At 35.6% G+C, this 18,251-nt stretch overlaps 1 protein-coding gene across 16 annotated transcripts in view; it reads right to left on the bottom strand.

The window, feature by feature from the left end:
• Positions 1-18,251, bottom strand: part of RBM26 (RNA binding motif protein 26) — an 84,766-nt gene that overhangs the window by 43,518 nt on the left and 22,997 nt on the right. For 9 of the 16 annotated variants that reach the window (XM_073894408.1, XM_025874707.2, XM_025874702.2 and 6 more), the window contains exons 2-9: positions 11,794-11,912; positions 11,011-11,147; positions 8,069-8,157; positions 7,202-7,419; positions 5,224-5,484; positions 4,002-4,241; positions 3,411-3,581; positions 2,906-3,061 (exon numbers count right to left, since the gene is read on the bottom strand). In XM_073894408.1, the coding sequence (XP_073750509.1) occupies positions 2,906-3,061; positions 3,411-3,581; positions 4,002-4,241; positions 5,224-5,484; positions 7,202-7,419; positions 8,069-8,157; positions 11,011-11,147; positions 11,794-11,912 (1,391 nt within the window). The remainder of the gene's footprint in view (positions 1-2,905; positions 3,062-3,410; positions 3,582-4,001; positions 4,242-5,223; positions 5,485-7,201; positions 7,420-8,068; positions 8,158-11,010; positions 11,148-11,793; positions 11,913-18,251) is intronic. The other 7 variants (XM_025874716.2, XM_025874712.2, XM_025874715.2 and 4 more) reach the window with 3 other exon arrangements.

The raw sequence follows: 18,251 nt of genomic DNA, 5'->3' as shown, positions 1-18,251 counted from the left end.
ACTTAGCCCTTACTCCTACCTATATCCAGTCAAGGAACATCTATCAAATTCTTTACCCTCTTAGAAATCTGGAAAGAACAATTCTCAAAGTCTCTCAGTCACTTGCATTAGTAATTCTATGGTATCAATGGGCCTAAATTTTTTCATATGTTTAATGATGATGATTCCCCATCAAGTTTAAAGTACGAAACATAACAACATAATTATCACATAATAGTCTATGACAAATTTAAATTAAGGCCATCATCTACAGACTATAAGAAATGTACACTAATTATGTAATAAATAATATTAAAAGCTTTTAATTATGTATCTGTCACCATCCAGGAAAATAAATTTCAAACCAAATAGGCAAAAGATGAAAACATTTTGGCAGGAGGAAGAATGAAAAAAGATGAGGAAATAGAAATATAGGTTCTACTCAATTTAAATGGGGTGCTAAATCAGTTCTGTGGTACATAAAAACAATGTTATTAGTAGAAAATATATTCCTAAACCAATTCACAAAAAATATTATGTGATGTATATGAAGAACAGTCCTAAAATAATCACTCTATACAGTGATTCTATAGGAAAAGGCATTCAGATTTCTAACCATACATACTAGACATTTTTCTCTCAATAGGGCCACTTCCTGTAACTTGTAACTACACACATGTGGAGCTGAAATTGCCACAACTGCAACTTCTACATGGTAAGATTTATATGCAAAGAGTATGATCCCTCTTCCTTTTCTTAATCACCATCAAAAAAGTTTGCCTGGCACTGGAATGAGTCTAATAAATACTGATCTGCAGTAGCATATATTTTTGCCACACCTAAGCAGCAAGGTAAGAAAGAGATGACTTCATGTAGGAGGTTCCAGTAAAAGCAAGGAGTATTGGTATGATGAAAAGAAAGGTGCTAAGTAGTGACTCAAAGAAAGGGGTTTTCTCTGAACTAGTCAGCAGAGACTTGGGAGATGAAGAGCTACAATTTTAAGTGGCTTATAATTTTCATTTATAAACAATCTTACATCCTTTATAAAAAACTCTTAAAAAATATTTTTCTTCTGTTGTTGTTAATGATAGCTATTAGAATTCCTCAATGAGAATTTAAAAGGTGTGAGGGAAGAGTGGCATCCACATGAAATGCTTTCCTGTATAATGAAAGATGATATAAAATAGGGTATAAAGGATAATGTTCCTCACACCTCTATAACAAAAAGTCCTCTGAACAATCAAGTTAACAGATGCAGAATTTGATAGTTTCAAAGAACAAATAAAAAAATGCAAAGTATAAGTAATCACAAGTTTACTAAACCACCTTAGGTACTATTATTTAACAAGCTGGACTTTTATTCATGATTGATGAGGCATGATTTTTTTTTCCCCCCACTAGAAAAAAAAGATAACAAGGCAAGACCACAAAGAAAATGGGATTTAAAAGTTAGCTGAAGTAGTTAGGAAAAAAAAAATATTTTATTGGCCTACATGTATTTTCCATTATGGATGACAACCCCTCACTTCCTGATATTTGCAGCCAATGCTCCCTCTTTCAAATTATTGTGAGCTCTCTCCCTTCCTCTAAACCTTCATATCATTTTGCACCTCCAAGAGAGCAGTTTTGCTGCCCCAGCTTATGATTTTATCGTCTAAACTCTTATCTTCTCTCATTTAGAAATTTTAGCAAAAAGTCTGTCTCCTCTAAGAAAATTTTAAGAGCGAATGAATCACTTCCTGTAACATAAATCCTTTTGATTAAAATATTATAAGCAAACCAATATCAAATTCTTATATGTAAAATACATATCAAGCACAAGTTTATTAAAGTTTGTATAAACTTATTTCATTATCCAAACTACAAAAAAAAATCTTCAGGAATTAAAGCATTACTCAATCCGAGGACCCCAAGATCACCACCCCAACCAAAGGCAGACACTTAACTGAGCCACCCAGGCACCACTTTCAAGAGTTTAGGGCCGCCTGGGTGGCTCAGTCATTAAGCATCTGCCTTCGGCTCAGGTCATGATCCCAGGGTCCTGGGATCGAGCCCCGCATCGGGCTCCCTGCTCCGCGGGAAGCCTGCTTCTCCCTCTCGCACTCCCCCCGGCTTGTGTTCCCTCTCTCGCTTGTCTCTCTCTGTCAAATAAATAAATTTTAAAAATCTTAAAAAAAAAAAAGTTTAAATGAACCAATTAAGACTGTAAATGACAGGGGCGCCTGAGTGGCACAGTTTAACATGTGACTTCATTTCTCTTGATTTAGACTCAGGTCATGATCTCAGGGTCGTGGGATAAAGCCCCACGTCAGGCCTAGCACTGGGCATGGAGCCTGCTTACTACTCGCTCTCTCCCTCTCTGCCCCTCCCCCCTAAAATAAATAAATAGATTAAAAAAAAAAAAAAGACTGCAAAAGATACAAAGTACCCCCAAAAAAGCTACCTTAGAAAATATGTATTTTTGGGGTGCCTGGGTGGCTCAGTCGGTTAAGCCTTCAGCTCAGGTTACCCCAAGGTCCTGGGATCAAGCTCCGAGTGGGGCTCCCTGCTCAGTGGGGAATCTGCTTCTCCCTCTCCCCCTGCCTTTCCCTCTGGCTTGTGCACACATGCCCTCTCGCTCGCTCACTCTCTCAAAAAAATACAAGTCTTAAAAAAATAAATAAAAGATTTATTCTCCTTTAAAAAAAAAAAAAGAAAATATGTACTTACAGGAAATTCCTTTCCCCTTGAGTGACAGAACAAAGTGTCACCAGTAACACAAATAGAGAACCACACATTACCTTTTCTCTTAAGAGAGACCAAAGGATCAGAGGAATAAACTTAATCACCATCCCTTACTCAACCCCAATAAATGCAGGACCATATTCTTTATAAATGTTTGCCACTCTTGATATGAAAATAAGAAGAAAAGATTAATGAATAGTACCTCTGGGTGGCAAATCCATATCCCCTGATGTTAGTCCTATCAAGTTAGGCCTTTGTGCGTGTACTCTGTGTCTATACATAGGTCTGGAAGTGTTTGTTATGCTTGGGGCTTCAGGATTGTAGCCATCTGTGTCATATGTATCTGGTAATACAAAAACTGTAATTAAAAAACAATTATAAAACGCCATTTGGTAATTTTTTTATATTGATAATAGAAAAAGTAAATTATATAACATTACTAATACAGAGCTAACACGCTATATATATAAAAAAGAAAATTTAGTTTTATAAAAATAAGTTAAATAAAAAATATAATTTAGTCTTATAAAAATCCTGAGGACTTACATTTAATATACATTCACCATTTCTACATTTTATTCTACATGATTTTAGTGAGAAAAATAAACCTAATAGAGCTAGTCACTCTAAAAATTTTTAAATTCCTTATCTAAACTCTGCTCTAAAACCTCACTACATTATGAATATAAAGAGGGGCAAAACTGCACCTGCAGTAAAAAGAGAGGGTGGAGCAGGTGGAGGCTGGTGATGAATGCCAGTTGTTACTACAGTAGGAACAGAACTGGTTGCAGAGTTTGGGGGAGCATCCATGCCAGATGGCTGCAAAGGAGGAAGTGGAGGTGGTGGTCCTGTCAAAACCAAAGAATAAGAAATATCATCTGAAAGCAAACAAATAAAATAAGTTATTGTATATCCAAACATGATATTCTCATTTATCAGCAAAATTATAATATCTATAAACTCAAGTTCTTACAACTGTATTAGTTTTTCAGGGTAAAATATCCTTTTACTATATTCCAAAACAGGTTTGTCTTAAGCTATAAAGAACTACTGAGAGCTGGGATTCATCAGGGATGTGCTAAGTCAGGGCCCCTCCATACCACAGTAAACCATAGGTTTGGCAAAGCCTGCAAAGTGGGGATATATTCTAAATAAGAGTATCTTGCCCTTGGTTTCTAGCAGGCATCTTTAGGATTATTTTAGGTATTTTTAACAAAAGCAAGCATCAAACTATTAACTTTTAAAAAGGCTATGAATGGACAGATAATAGGTACTGGCAAACAAATAGATTTATTTACCTGTGACAGGTGGTAGGCTAGGTGGTAATGGGCCTGGTGGTGGCACTGGGGGTCTCAGATTCACAGGTGGAGGTGTAAGAATTGGCGGAGGTGGGGGAAGCCCAGGAGGAGGTGGTCCTTCAACAACTGGCGGCTGTGCTGGGAAAGGCAGCATGCCGGGAAGATTCACATCTTCTACAACTACAGGGTCACTTCCATGGTCAAAAGGGCACATGTCTCCTCTCATACAGAAACCCTTTTCTGTAAGGAAGAATAATGAGATACATGGAAAGTGTCAGATATATAAATTTTCTGTAAGTTAACAAAGGTAAGATGTTTAAAAATAAGAATATTTTTAATATTGGGCCAGTATAACTAACCATAACACAAGAGCTAATTTCCAGTAACATAAAATACTTACAAAGTAAATATAGCTAACATACACATTAAAAAAGTATATCCACAAATTAAAATGAGTATACCTAGCTAGCAAGAGGATACAAAACTTTTACATATTTTCTGTCATGAGAAGCATTTCCTTATTTTTCATTTCCTTTATTTAAATCTCACTTAAAAGGGGCGCCTGGGTGGCTCAGTCATTAAGCGTCTGCCTTCGGCTCAGGTCATGGTCTCAGGGTCCTGAAATCAAGCCCCGCATCGGGCTCCCTGCTCAGCGGGAAGCCTGCTTCTCCCTCCCCCACTCCCCCTGCTTGTGTTCCCTCTCTCGCTGTGTCTCTCTCTGTCAAATAAATAAATAAAATCTTTAAAAATAAATAAATAAATCTCACTTAAAACTTTCAGAATATTGCAACTGTAGTACAATTTACAAAAACTTTTACAGTAAAACTTTGAGAGTCTTCATCTATAAAATTCTTACAGGTGATACTCACATTTCTAGGTTCTAATTACATGCCAATGACCACTGATTTCTAAAGAAGTGAGTTTTGTCAAGAATGTTTCAGTAGCAGATTCCCAGATAAACAACTCAGTAGATACTACTCCTGTTTGTAAATTCCAAAAATATATTAAGACTTATGTGTAAATAAGCACTATCTTTAGATGGATATACAATAGTCAGTAGTGACTAATGAAGGTTTAAATAATACTGAGGAATTCAAGAAGTGCCTAAGACTAACTTACCACCATTAACTGCGCCTTCTATGAATAACTGCAACCTAAACTTGAAGAATTTAGTCAACTGGAAATACTAATTCAGTACTTCAGGAAACAGAAGAAGACTTACCATCATAGTCTCTACACCGTTTCTTTGGCATTGGTGGTCTTACATATGAGTTATGGTCCACTTGGTCTTCATGAAATTCAGACCAACTTTCAGTAGTGTTATTACCATGATGAGTAGGAGCAATTACTGTAATAGTGCTGCTCAAAGTAGGTACAGGGTAGTGACCAGATGAAATATTAGGTACCGAAGAGACTGGAGTATAATTGTTTTCTAGTGGATCTGTCCTATCCAGGTCGTATTTAGGTTTTACTAGATCCCTTTCTGCAACAAAATATAAATAACTTATAAAATTATACACTATAAAAAAAAGTCCCAGATCTACAAAACAGTGGTATTTTTGCTAAACAGAGAGAAAATGTTCAAATTGTACACAAGCCTCCTTTTCTTTTAAAAACTACTAAATGAATACACAATGTTCCAAGATAAGCTATTTCTTTTCAATATGACCTGAACTATAAAAATCACACAAAATTTGCTGTACTTAATGAGCTTTTTTTTCTTGGAGGGCTGTTTACAGAAAAGAGATCTTTTATTTTCTTCACTGTAATCTTAGTATGCATAACGTCAGCCCACAAAACAAAATATACAATAAAAGTATGGTTATTTTTTCTGTGATGAACATTTAGTTGTAATCGACCCAAAGATCCTAGCATGGCTTTTTAAATAAATAGTATACACTATCAATAGTATTAAATAGTGAAAACTATTTGTTGAAGATGGAAACGGATGAGCTAAGAGGAAGGAAAAGGAGTTCATATTAAACATGAATAAAACCATTAACTGGGCTGTGTTTGGTCCCAAGGAGAGAAAAAAGGTATGAAGAAGATTAGTTAAGTGAAGCAATGTGCAGAAGGCCTAGATCACAGAGAGGGAAAACTCTAAGAGTAAGAGAAGTATAAAGCTTATACAAAGCCTGTAAGTATTATTTCCCAAAGACTAAAGGTGACTACAATAAAAGCTAAAAGAGTAGCAAAAAATCTAAGTTTGAGTAAAGGTGTTTTACTTGAAGTATTTTAGTTGTTTTATTGCCTCTAGTATCTTCCTTTAAATAACACACATTCGAAGAAAAATTATACATGTTGGAAATGACATGCTCTTGCAAATATACTCATCTGAAATGAGAATTTTAACTGCTTTCCTAATTTTAAAATATAACTCTTATATAATAAACTGAACATATTTATACAATTTAATGAATTTTATCTATGTATATACGTGTGAAACCAATCATAACCAAAATAATATAGATACATATTCATGACCCCCAAAAATATCCTTGCACTCCTTGATAATTCTCTGCCCTTTATTCCATCCAAGGCAACCACTGATTTTTTTCTGTCACCAGAGATTAGTTTGCATTTTCTAAAATTTTATATACATGTATATTCTTTTTTGTCTGGCTTCTTTCACTCGGCATTATTATTTTGAGATTCATCCTTTTGTGACATATATCAAAAGTTCCATCCTTTCCTTCCACTGTATGAATGCATCAGGTTATCCATTCACATGACATTTGGGTTGTTTCTAGTTTTTGTCCATTTCAAAGGAAGGTACCATGATCATTTGAGTACAGTTCTTGTGTGGAAATACACTTTTGTTTCTCTTACATAAATACTTTGGAGTTGGGATGGCTGGGTCATTTGGTAGGTGTAGATTTAAATTTAAGATACTGTGAAAGTGTTTTCCAGAGAGTTCCAGTTTATCTCTATCCTTACCAATATTAGATAAAGTCAGCCTTTTTACTTTTAGTCATTGTTAATGGGCATGCAGTGGTGATTGTGGGGTTTTAATTTACATGAAATAAAATTTTTAAAAGAAATTTTTAAAAAAGCATTCATTTGGACCACAAAATACATCAAAATAGAAAAAATGAAGACAACACTGACAAAAATTAAAAACCATTTTTAAAACCCTCAAATACAGCATATTGACAACAGAAGAATGCTAATCAGAACACACATATGTATGGATTATTTACCCCGGCTTCGTGTTCTGCTTCTGCTTCTAGTCCTGCTTCTATCCCTATCCCGGTCACGAAGCCTCTCTTTACTCCAACTTCGACTCCGACTCCTGCTGTAACTTCGACTTCGGCCTCGTCTTCTATTGTACCGGTCTCTATATGAATCTCTTCGAGGAGGGTTTCGATCATAATCTCTTTTGCGAGAACGATCATCTTTTTTCCTCTCATCACGACTTCTAAAAAAATAAATGATCACTTTTAGGAAAGTAAGTGGATACAGAAAATACTCATTAAATGCAAAAGTCACATTTAATTCCTGTAAACATCATGATTCTTTATTCCACCACATATATAGGAAACTCAAATTGAAAAACTGAACACGATCTGCTCAAGAACTCTAAAACCCCTTTTAAGGAAAGTCTCAATCCCTAACCTTATACACAAAGACCTCTATACATCTGCCATTGGTACATCACGTCTCCTAGCACATGCTGTCCTGTACACACACAACCTCATACTTACAGGCATGTAGCGCATCTACTGCCCACACTATTTTTCCCACTTAAGGCTTCAAAAGCATTTAATTTATTCACACTAAAGGGAAACTTCATGTAAAAAAAGGTCTCACATTAAGATTTCACTGGAATTTAAAGTTAGGAAATAAATATAATAATAATATTTGCCAAGCACTATTCTAAATCTCAATTCCAGGACCTACAAATGTGACACAGATAATCTTAGTAAGAAAGGAACTGAGTTACACTTTCCTAGACCAAAAGAAGAGTAGACATTACTTGCCCCTAGGCGAAAGATAATCAAGTCTAAGCATTCATATAAAAGATATCCAATGTCTAAGCACTGAACATGGTTCAATTAATCAATCACCTATTTTCTCTGTATCGGGAACTTGACTGGGGAGGACTATGATTTAGTCTTCTGGAAAACTTCTTCTCTCGCTCTTCCTCCTTTGTGATCTGATATACAAAGAAAAATTTGCATTAAGTTTAGCAAGTTATTCCTTGCCATGTTACTATCTGAATGATTTAACTGATATTAAAATACAGACGTGAAATTGTTCTCTTCTAAAAGTATTAAAAAAAATAAATCTCTTCTAAGTACAATCATTTAATTTAACCATAGAAGAAAGGTTTGCTGAAAGTTGAAGTGAATGCTAAAGAAATTCAGAAATGTTTATCTTAGATAACAGTGGTGAGAAAACACTTAGGCAAATGTCCTCATTTTAACATTATTAGTAGAAAGTCAATTTTAGTTCTTCTTTCAAAAGTCCAACATACACTCATGTTTTGGTTTCACGGATTTGGCCAGGCACCACACACATCGGGAAATAGAGCAGAATGCATTAGAACTAACCAAGTCAGAAAAAGAGATGTAAGAGAAAATGATATGTAAGGTCAAACAGTTCTCCAGTTCTCAGCAGTATGGCAGCTATATATTCCTCTTCCCTACAAGGGGCCTCCATTCGTATTATATTATTAATAGAAAGCAGCCCTGGAAAACATTCCCTTGATCAGTGCGCTACTTTTCTGAGGCCAGAATTTTCCACACTATACTGTCTAGAACACCGTTATATAGGACATTAATAGGTGTTACTAGAAAAAAAAAAAGATTTAGAGGATAAACAAATACAGGAAATACTGAACCTATGGCTTCTGTAAATATGATAGGACTCAAGATTTTGCATTGTTAATAAGAACTCTAAGACAATCTGATGCAGACAGTCTACAGGATAATAAAACAGTGCCCCAGTTTATGCCAGTTGTTCCAATACCCCTCTGGGTAAGAGTCTCTTACAGTCAGAAGTGTCCAATGTTGGGTGATAAATTAAATGGAAATCCTATTAATAGGCCAAACTCTGAGAAACACTGCTTAAAAGCCATTTTTTTTAAGTCTTTTTCTTATACTTTCATTCTCCTCTTCCCACCCATTTCGACCCTTCCCCACCCCCAAAAAAACAGGGTACAATGCACCTTTTCCCTTCTACTTGCTTCAACACACACTCGCAAATAATTTATGTTGACAGATCATCATATTCCACAGTACATGCTCAACTGGGAACTTTTACTATACCCACGGTATTTTAAATCCAGGTTGTCATCTGACATTTTGACAGTTCTGAAAGATCAGGGATAAATATCCTTCAGAATTGGTCAAGAAAACTGTGGAGAAATATTATTATGCCCATAGACGTTAAGACTTAAGGTTTTGCCACTAACTCGTTTTGAGGGAAGACTTCTTATTGCTTCTCAAATCCAGAGAAGACTACTTAAGATTTTCTAAGAATTAAAATATGATTTGCAATAGCAAAAATCTAGAACTAACCCATCAAACTTCCATTGGTGGGCAAAACTTAAATAAATTATTGTGCATCTCTACGTGGTGTAAGCAGTTGCCAGCACAATAGCAACTATCCCTTTCTTCCTTATTAATAGAATCCCTACTGTAAGGTATGAAATATGCACAAAATTATTTCTGGTCTTCTCTCACTGAGAAGTGATAGGGGTGTTTTATGGGCATGTCTGTGTAACTATATACATGTGCATGTGTGTAAATATGTTCAGATACAGAATAAAAATATGAGAATTACTATGTAATGTTATACATATGTTTATATTATTACATAATAAACAAATATTAGTTACATAATCTGTAAAGAAAAAAAGAGTATGAGGGGGAAAAACCCAATCACATCTTCTACCACACAATCTCTCAACAACAATAGGAACTGCCATTTATTGAGAACATACTATGTGCTACACACTACGCCAAGTGCTCTATAGACAACATTTTATTATTCCTCACAACAACCCTACAGTGTTTCCATTTCACAGCTGAGTAAACTAAGGCTTGGCAAAGTAACGTTTTCAAGGTCATACAGCACTGACTGATAAAGCCAAAATTTTAACCAAGATTTATTTGACCTAAAGCTAGGCCAACTGCAGAAATATACCAGCTTAACTGTCAATTAGTTTTGCTCGAATTACAATCTTTAAACATCAAATTAAGAAGATCTGAATTTTTATGATTATTAAGAATGGCAATCTGGTATAAAAGGTGAATTCTTCTAAAACTCTTAAAGTTTTAGGACCTGTCAAGGTCCTTTTACGAGACTACCTTAAAAACAGCCCCCTACAAAATTCAGGCAGGACAGAAGCAAAGAGATCTAATGTCAATCTAATTATTTTCACAGAACACAGATAATGCGAGTCCACAGCTGTAAGATACTATACAGAAAAGAGTTGAAAAGTAAGTCTGAGACTGTCATCCTTAGAAAGGGCTGCTTATTATAAGGTAGGCCCTTGGCTGGTGTCTGTGAAGTTTGATTTCTGGAAGGTTCCCATCATTCCCTGATAATAATAGCTCACTATATGCCTGAATTATTTGTGTCAACGGTATGGTTTTATGCTGAACACATGCTTTCCTCTGGGAGTTTGGAATTTTGGTACCTAGTAGACAGAAGGTGCATCTGTGACCAGCCCTCAATAAAAACCCTGGACACTAAGTCTCTATTGAGCTTCCCTAGTTCAAATGTGTTGAAAACTACTTGTTACATGCATCCTTTGTGACTCTCCTAGGAGAAGCCTCTAGAAGCTTATGTCTGTTTTCCCCCAGACTTCGCAACACCTACTTTTTCCTTTTGTTGATTTTGCTGTAAAGTCATAGCCATGAGTATGACTATGTGTTAAGTCCTATGACTGCTCCTAGGGATGGTCCTGAGGATTCTTGACACAAACAAAGCAAGTAAACCTCAGTTTAATTATTCTTTATATGTTTTTAAAGAACATCTAAAGTTTAACACAAATCCTTACCTCCTCTTTTTTTATATCTTTTTCTTGGTGCTGAAAAAATTCTACCTTTAAGCTTCCTGATGATGGCTGCTCTGGTGGAGGTAGGTAACTCTTTGTATTCACAGCATCAAAAAGCTTTTCCACAAATATCTGCGTCTCTAACAAAAAAAAAAAAAATCAAAAAACCAAAAACCCGCAGATTAAAGACATTTGCTAAGATATGAATTCTCCCCTTCTATATATCAGAGTTCAATATGATGAAATACACACTGACTTTTATAACTCTAGAAATTAAACTAAGACCAACAGCTTCCCAACCAGTGTGTCATGACACAAATCCTATGGTAATACTAAACCTATTCAATTTCAGGGTAGTGGAAGTAGGATGGCCAGAGCTTCTGGGCCCGTGGCTTCCAGCCATGACTATTCTCCAGGTACCCTGCGCCCAGAGTGCCAAACACAAATATTATCATCTAGATGGTAGCAAAGTGAAAAAAGTTAGAAACACTATCTAGACAACATCCCAAGTAGTTTCTTAAGCAGTACGATTTTTAAATAAATAAGCATTCATTTACTTAATCTTTTAAGGAGAAATATTGGCCTCCTTTAAGAAAGAGAATAAAGATATTAATGAAAAAGGTTTTCATTATAAATAAGCTATAACTATAATCAGTAATAATACTGTTTATTCAACTTTGCTATAATTAGAGTCTGTTCTCTTATTGAGTTCCTTTAATATTATGGAAAGTCTTGCTTTAAAGGATTTATTAAAATAAACTACTATTTTTAAACCAAAGATCTTACCTTTTTGAAGAAATACATCCAGTTGATCAATACATAATGCCTTTAACTCTTTCTCACTTTTGTCTTTCTTTACCAAAGCGAGAACATATTTTGCTAGGGCTGATGGATCTGCATCACAACTGAAGAAAAAAAGCAATGTTGAAGGAAATTTAGCCATAAACAATTGCACATTCTAAAAATTCCAGTTACAAACAGACTTAGTTGGTATGATAGTTAATTGAATTATATGTAAAAAGCACCTACCCCATGGAAGGCAATGAAGAAATATAAGTTCTCCCTTATAGTAATATATTTTACATGACATACATAGCCATTATTCCGTATTCTTCCACATTTGTACTAATGTATGTATTAAACTCGGTAGGCTTTATTATTATTAAAAAGAGAAATTATAACAAACTAAAAACAGTACCAGAGCATCAAAAACTATTAGCGTGGAACCAATAAAAACACAAAAAGTGCCCTCCCCTTTCCCCTACCCCAAGAACTAAACAGCTAGAAAACCCAGACAGAGAGGGCACTAAAAGAAAACGTGAAAACATACAACTTTAGAAACAGACCCAAATAAGTAAATATATGAATTTTGATTTTATAAAGGTAGCGTCCAAGTCAATGTGCAAGAGATGAACTATACAATAAATGATATTGAGACAAGTGGCAGTTATTAAAAACTAAGTTGGTTCTATAACTGATTCCATACACCACGATAAACCTAAAACTGAAAAATATGAAGCCACTAAAGTATTAGGAAAAAAACAAGGAAGTTATTTTATAACTCTGGAGTAATGAAGGCTTTCTGAATAATGACAGAAATCTGTATTACAAGAGTAATTTGATTATACAAAAACAAAGGCAAAAACTTCAGAATGAAAAGTCAAAAGACAAATAAAAAAAGTTCAAATAATTTAACCCATTCCAAAAAGTGAATTCTCCTAATATGTAGTTTCTATCAATCAGTTAAGACCAAAATCCTAAGGGAAAGAAGATAAAGAATATGAATAGATACTAAAGAGAAAAAGTAAGTCTAAATATGAGTAAAAATACACCCTCATTCGTAAGAGAAATTCACTTAAGCTATATTGAAATACCATTTTTCAGCTATAAAGCTGGCAAAATCTAAAGATATGAATATATATTCTGCAGATAAGGTATGGGGATACACACAGTTTTTAAACACTGTGGCTGCTGTGAGGAGACTGGTAGCATACAATCACAAGTGCAAATGACCTAGCAATTCTATTTCTCTGAAGTTACATTACAGACATACTTACATATTCAAAGTGACACATACACAGGTCATTGTCACACTGATTGCAAAATAAAAAATGTGCAAAATGTCCATTTACAGAGGACTGGAAAAAGAAATTATACTAATCTACACAAGGGAATGGAATACAGCAAAAAGACAAAAAAAGAATGAGGAAGTGTTCCAATCATAGAGAAATTTTCCTTATCAATTTGTTATATTCAAAAAGCAAGGTAGAGTTTATAGCAGCAATGTCCACAATAGCCAAACTATGGAAAGAGCCTAGATGTCCATCAACAGATGAATGGATAAAGAAGATGTGGTGTACATATGCAATGGAATATTACGCAGCCATCAAAAAATGAAATCTTGCCATTTGCAACGACATGGATGGAACTAGAGGGTATTATGCTACGTAAAATAAGTCAATCAGACAAAGACAAGTATCATATGATCTCACTGATAATGAAGAATTTGAAAAACAAGACAGAGGATCATAGGGGAAGAGAGGGAAAAATGAAACAGGACGAAACCAGAGAGGGAGACAAACCATAAGAGATTCTTAATCTCAGGAAACCAACTGAGGGTTGCTGGAGTGGTGGGGGGTGGGAGGGATGGGGTGGCTGGGTGATGGACACTGGGGAGGGTATGTGCTATGGTGAGTGCTATGAATTGTTTAAGACTGTTGAATCACAGACCTGTACCCCTGAAACAAATAATACATTATATGTTAATAAATTAAAAAAAAAAAAAGCAAGGTAGAGAAAACCGGCTATCATGTTACCATTTGTGTGGGGGAAAGAGAAGAAATTATATATTTGGATTGGCTTATATGTGAATAATAAATATGTGGAAGTACAAACAAGTAATTATGGTTATTGCTTTTTTTTTTGGATGGGGGGAGATAGTGGGGGCTAAGTGAAGGCGGAACAGAGTGAGCAAAGAAAGTTTTTGATGCCTGAGCCATGCCCAATCCTGACAAAAAGCCAGATAATTGTTTTTCAACTAAGCTAAGATTGTTACCCATGTAATTAATGGTCATTTTACAAGTTAGGCTAAATAAGAATAAAATAGTAGCAACAGCCAAGCACTAACATCTATCCACCGAACACCTAGTTTGTGCCATGAACTGTACATACTGTATTTATTAGCTCTATTCTGTAACAGTTCTACAAAAGTATAGCAGTAACCTAGGTCACTGAATCAAAAAGTACATCTTTAAAAAGACAATGAAGAGGGCGCCTGGGTGGCTCAGTCGTTAAGTGTCTGCCTTCAGCTCAGGTCATGATCCGACGGTCCTGGGACTGAGCCCCACATCGGGCTCCCTGCTCAGTGGGAGGCCTGCCTCTCCCTCTCCCACTCCCCCTGCTTGTGTTCCCTCTCTCACTGTCAAATAAATAAATAAAATCTTAAAAAGAAAAAGACAATGAAGAACTTTGGTTGCACAGTAGAAAACACCTATAGAAAAACCTGACTGCAAGTGAATCAACAGGCGTAATTCAACCATTTGTGTTTTGCTTTGTTGTATTATAAAGGCTACACAGATAAATTTAATACAGCGTCAGAACTGACAAATAGTCTATTAAGGAACTAGTATAGCATTTATCATATGTTCTAAGACTTCCTAGTCTACATTACTGTGGTCATTAAGTACGTCTTCCAATTCTTCACTCCTCCCTTTAGAGGGTAGAGCCTGATTCCCCACCCTTTGAGAGTAGGCTCAATTTAGGGACTTGCTTCTAAACAAACAGCAGAAGTGATGGTGTCTACCTTCCGAGACTAGGACATACAAAGTATTGTGGCATCATCCTTGCTCTCTCTCTGGAATCACTTCTAGAGACAACAGCTGCTATGTTCCAAGCACACTCAAGCAGCCTTATGGAAAGCACCATGTGGCAATGAAATGAGGGTTCCAGTCAACAGTCAAGAGGCCTGAGGTCTCTTGCCAATACCCATATGTGAATGAGCTTGGAAGCCGATTCTAGTCACCGTAGAACCTTGAGAAGACTGCAGAACCATCTACAGCTTAACTGCAATCTCATGATTCAGAGCCAGAAATACTCCACTAACCTGCTTCCAAATTCCTGACACAGGAATGATAAATGTCATGAGGGGATAAATGTCTGCTGTGTTACTAAGTTGCAGGATAATTTGTCAGTAATCATACTTTTCTCATAGATCTATTTCCATTTATTTACAAAGACTTGAAATGGGCTATTAAACAAGAAACAAGAAAAAATTCTACTTTAATGGTACATGAAAGATTTTTGTAAAGACTTTTTCTTTGAAATTTACTTCAATATACTTAAACTAACCTTTTAAAAAAATACAGACAAAATGATTTATGATTTTTTCATGTTTTATCATAATGAGCACAGAAATACTTACATCTGTGATGAAATAAGCACAAAGAAATGGGACAAATATAACCTCATGATGATCTATAGATATACTTACATCCAGCAATTTGGTAATACTGCATGACAAATCATGAAACAATGCCTATTCAGGTTAGGTAATCTGAATAAGCACAGTCAACTAAACACTTAACTAGACATCAAGCTAAACATACTTCAGTTTACTGAAAAATCACTGTGAAACATAATACTACCACTATGTTATACCTTTTTATTGCAACTGCTGTTAATAAACAAATTTAGAGGGGCGCCTGGGTGGCTCAGTTGTTAAGCTTCTGCCTTCAGCTCAGATCATGATCCCAGAGTCCTGGGATTGAGCCCCACACCGGGATCCCTGCTCCACTGAGAGCCTGCTTCTCCCCCTCCCGCTCCCCCTGCTTGTGTTCCTGTTCTCGCTGTCTCTCTGTCGAATAAATAAATAAAAATATTTAAAAATAGATAAATAAATTTAGAGTCTCCACATTGAGTCCAAATCCTATAATTTAATTCAACATTGGTCTTATTGTGAATTTTCAACTTAATAATGGCCTTGCTAATGACTTAACCGTGACTTTACATTTCTCTTAACTAAACACCAAATCTATTCCACTGCCACTCCGTTACTTTTCTAAATATGATACTTTAAGTCAATCAAAATTTTAGCAGTTAAAAATATAAGGGTGCCGCGGTGGCTCAGTCGGTTAAGTGTCCGCCTTCAGCTCAGGTCATGACCTCAGGGTCCTGGGATTGAGCCCCACGTTGGGCTCCCTGTTCAGCAGGGAGTCTGCTTCTCCCTCTCCCTCTTCTGCTCCCCACTATTCGAGCTCTCTCTCACATAAATAAAATCTTTATAAAAAAATGCAGAAAAAGGCCTTTGTGATTTCTGTATTTATTATGGTTTATAGACCACAGTTTTATAAAACAAGACAGAATCATTCCTGAACAATCACTGCTCAACATCTCCTATAGGAAGCTACTGAACTGAATAAAAAAAATAAAATAAAATCACAACCACCACAGCAAATCAACTACCATACACAAAAATTCTAAATCCTTGACACAGTCTGAAAGGGCAAATTACTCTTTAAAATTTGTTAAACTGCAAATTATACAGTAGAAACAAGGTTTATAATTTCACATTTAATGGCAAAATGGGTGAATTTACATTTGAGAGGCAATTTTTCTTAAATCCGATAAAAAATCATTTCATATTTAATATTTTTAAAAACAAAAAAAGATATGTACTTGTAAATTACAGCTGAGTAAAAGAATATCTGAACTATAGAAGTTTAATAATATGCCACGTTATAAATTAAGGAGAAAGGGTAAAATACGCGTTCTCTTTTCTACGTTTTAATTAAAAGTGCCAATGCTACTTCATCTGAACACCCAGCAACAACCTGTTATGCAAAATTAATGCAGTAAAAATGTTTAAATTACCTAATCAAAAGAAAATTATATTAAGATAGTAAGGGGTAATTTAAAAAAAAAAAAGTCTCCATGGCAAGCAAGACTATTCATACAGTACTTTACGGCACCAGTTGCCACTGCTGATGATAGGTTTGCAGTCTGAATGAACAGATCTTGTCAGAGCTAGACTTTACCCTATGCTATGTTACTAGCATTCTAGAAACAGTTAAAGAAAAGTGGGACTGAAATCTTTCAGATCAGAGAAAGAAAGGGGACAGATTTTGAAAATGTTTAAGTACAAAGAACACTGAGTGACAGACTTCATCCGTATCTAAGCAAACAGGCTGAATTCCCACTGATTCTATGTTCCATAAAGACTTCTCAATCCAGTAAGTACAGAATCTGCCAATAAAGCATCAAACTAACCACAGAGTGCTCCAACTCCAATTACGTGTGTGTGTGTGTGTGTGTGTGTGTGTGTGTGTGTGTGTGTTGGGGGATTGAGAGGGTTGGGTGGGCAAAACAAACTACAAAATAAGGCCGGCATGAGACACGACTTGCCAACAGCATTTGTGAAAGGCGGGGTGGAGGAGAAGCAACTAAGTATTTTAGTATGTCAAATGAGATAAAGTGTGAAATGGTTGGGGGAAAACTTAAATCATAAAGATGCAATAAGAAAACAGTACTAGAGAGGAAACAGCGCAGCAGTTCCCAAGTCGTAGGGAGAGCCACTGCTTTCACTTCAAGGTGTCACCTTTTACAAATACATAAGCAAACTCAAACAGATTCCTGGAAAATGACCAGAATGGTAAATGGATATCAGTATCAGAGAGCTTACAAGGGATTCTCAGCCTGGAAAATTGAAATGTCAGAGAGAACTTGGTAGGTTTTCAAATAATTGAAGGGCTATCACAAGAAAGATTACACTTATTCAAGACATCCTCCACGGGATATAATTAGAACCAATAAGTGGAAGGAACAGATTTTGGCTTAAAATAGAGATGAACTTTTTTAATAATCAGAGGCCTCCCAAAGGCAGAATAAACTGCCTGAAAGAAAAGTGCATTTTCCATCATTAGAATGGTTTCAAGCACAGGCTGAACAGCCCCTGGCAGATAAGCACTGGATTGAATAGTAAATCCCTCACAAACCTGAAAGAGTATAATCCTTAGGTTTAATTTTGTTTGTGGAATACTGTGCCAAATATATGAAATATAAGATAATATAGTATTCTTTTCAATTATTTTGTAACTATTAGCAATAAAAAAATTTAAGTGACCTGGCACTACAGATAAAATACGTGCTATATAAGAGAGTTTTATCAAAAACATACCAAAACCCAAAAACAGAAGTTCTTACACACATGTGTAGCCTCTGGGCCTAACACAGTACCTAAGAGAGAATAC

The sequence above is a fragment of the Callorhinus ursinus genome, unplaced genomic scaffold (assembly GCF_003265705.2).
Source record: "Callorhinus ursinus isolate GAN/ISIS: 27379988/994484 unplaced genomic scaffold, GSC_fseal_2.0 scaffold7, whole genome shotgun sequence".
In the NCBI taxonomy this organism is placed as follows: domain Eukaryota; kingdom Metazoa; phylum Chordata; class Mammalia; order Carnivora; family Otariidae; genus Callorhinus; species Callorhinus ursinus.
The sequence above is the reverse complement of the archived record's forward strand: the minus strand, read 5'-3'. Positions and strand labels throughout refer to the sequence as shown.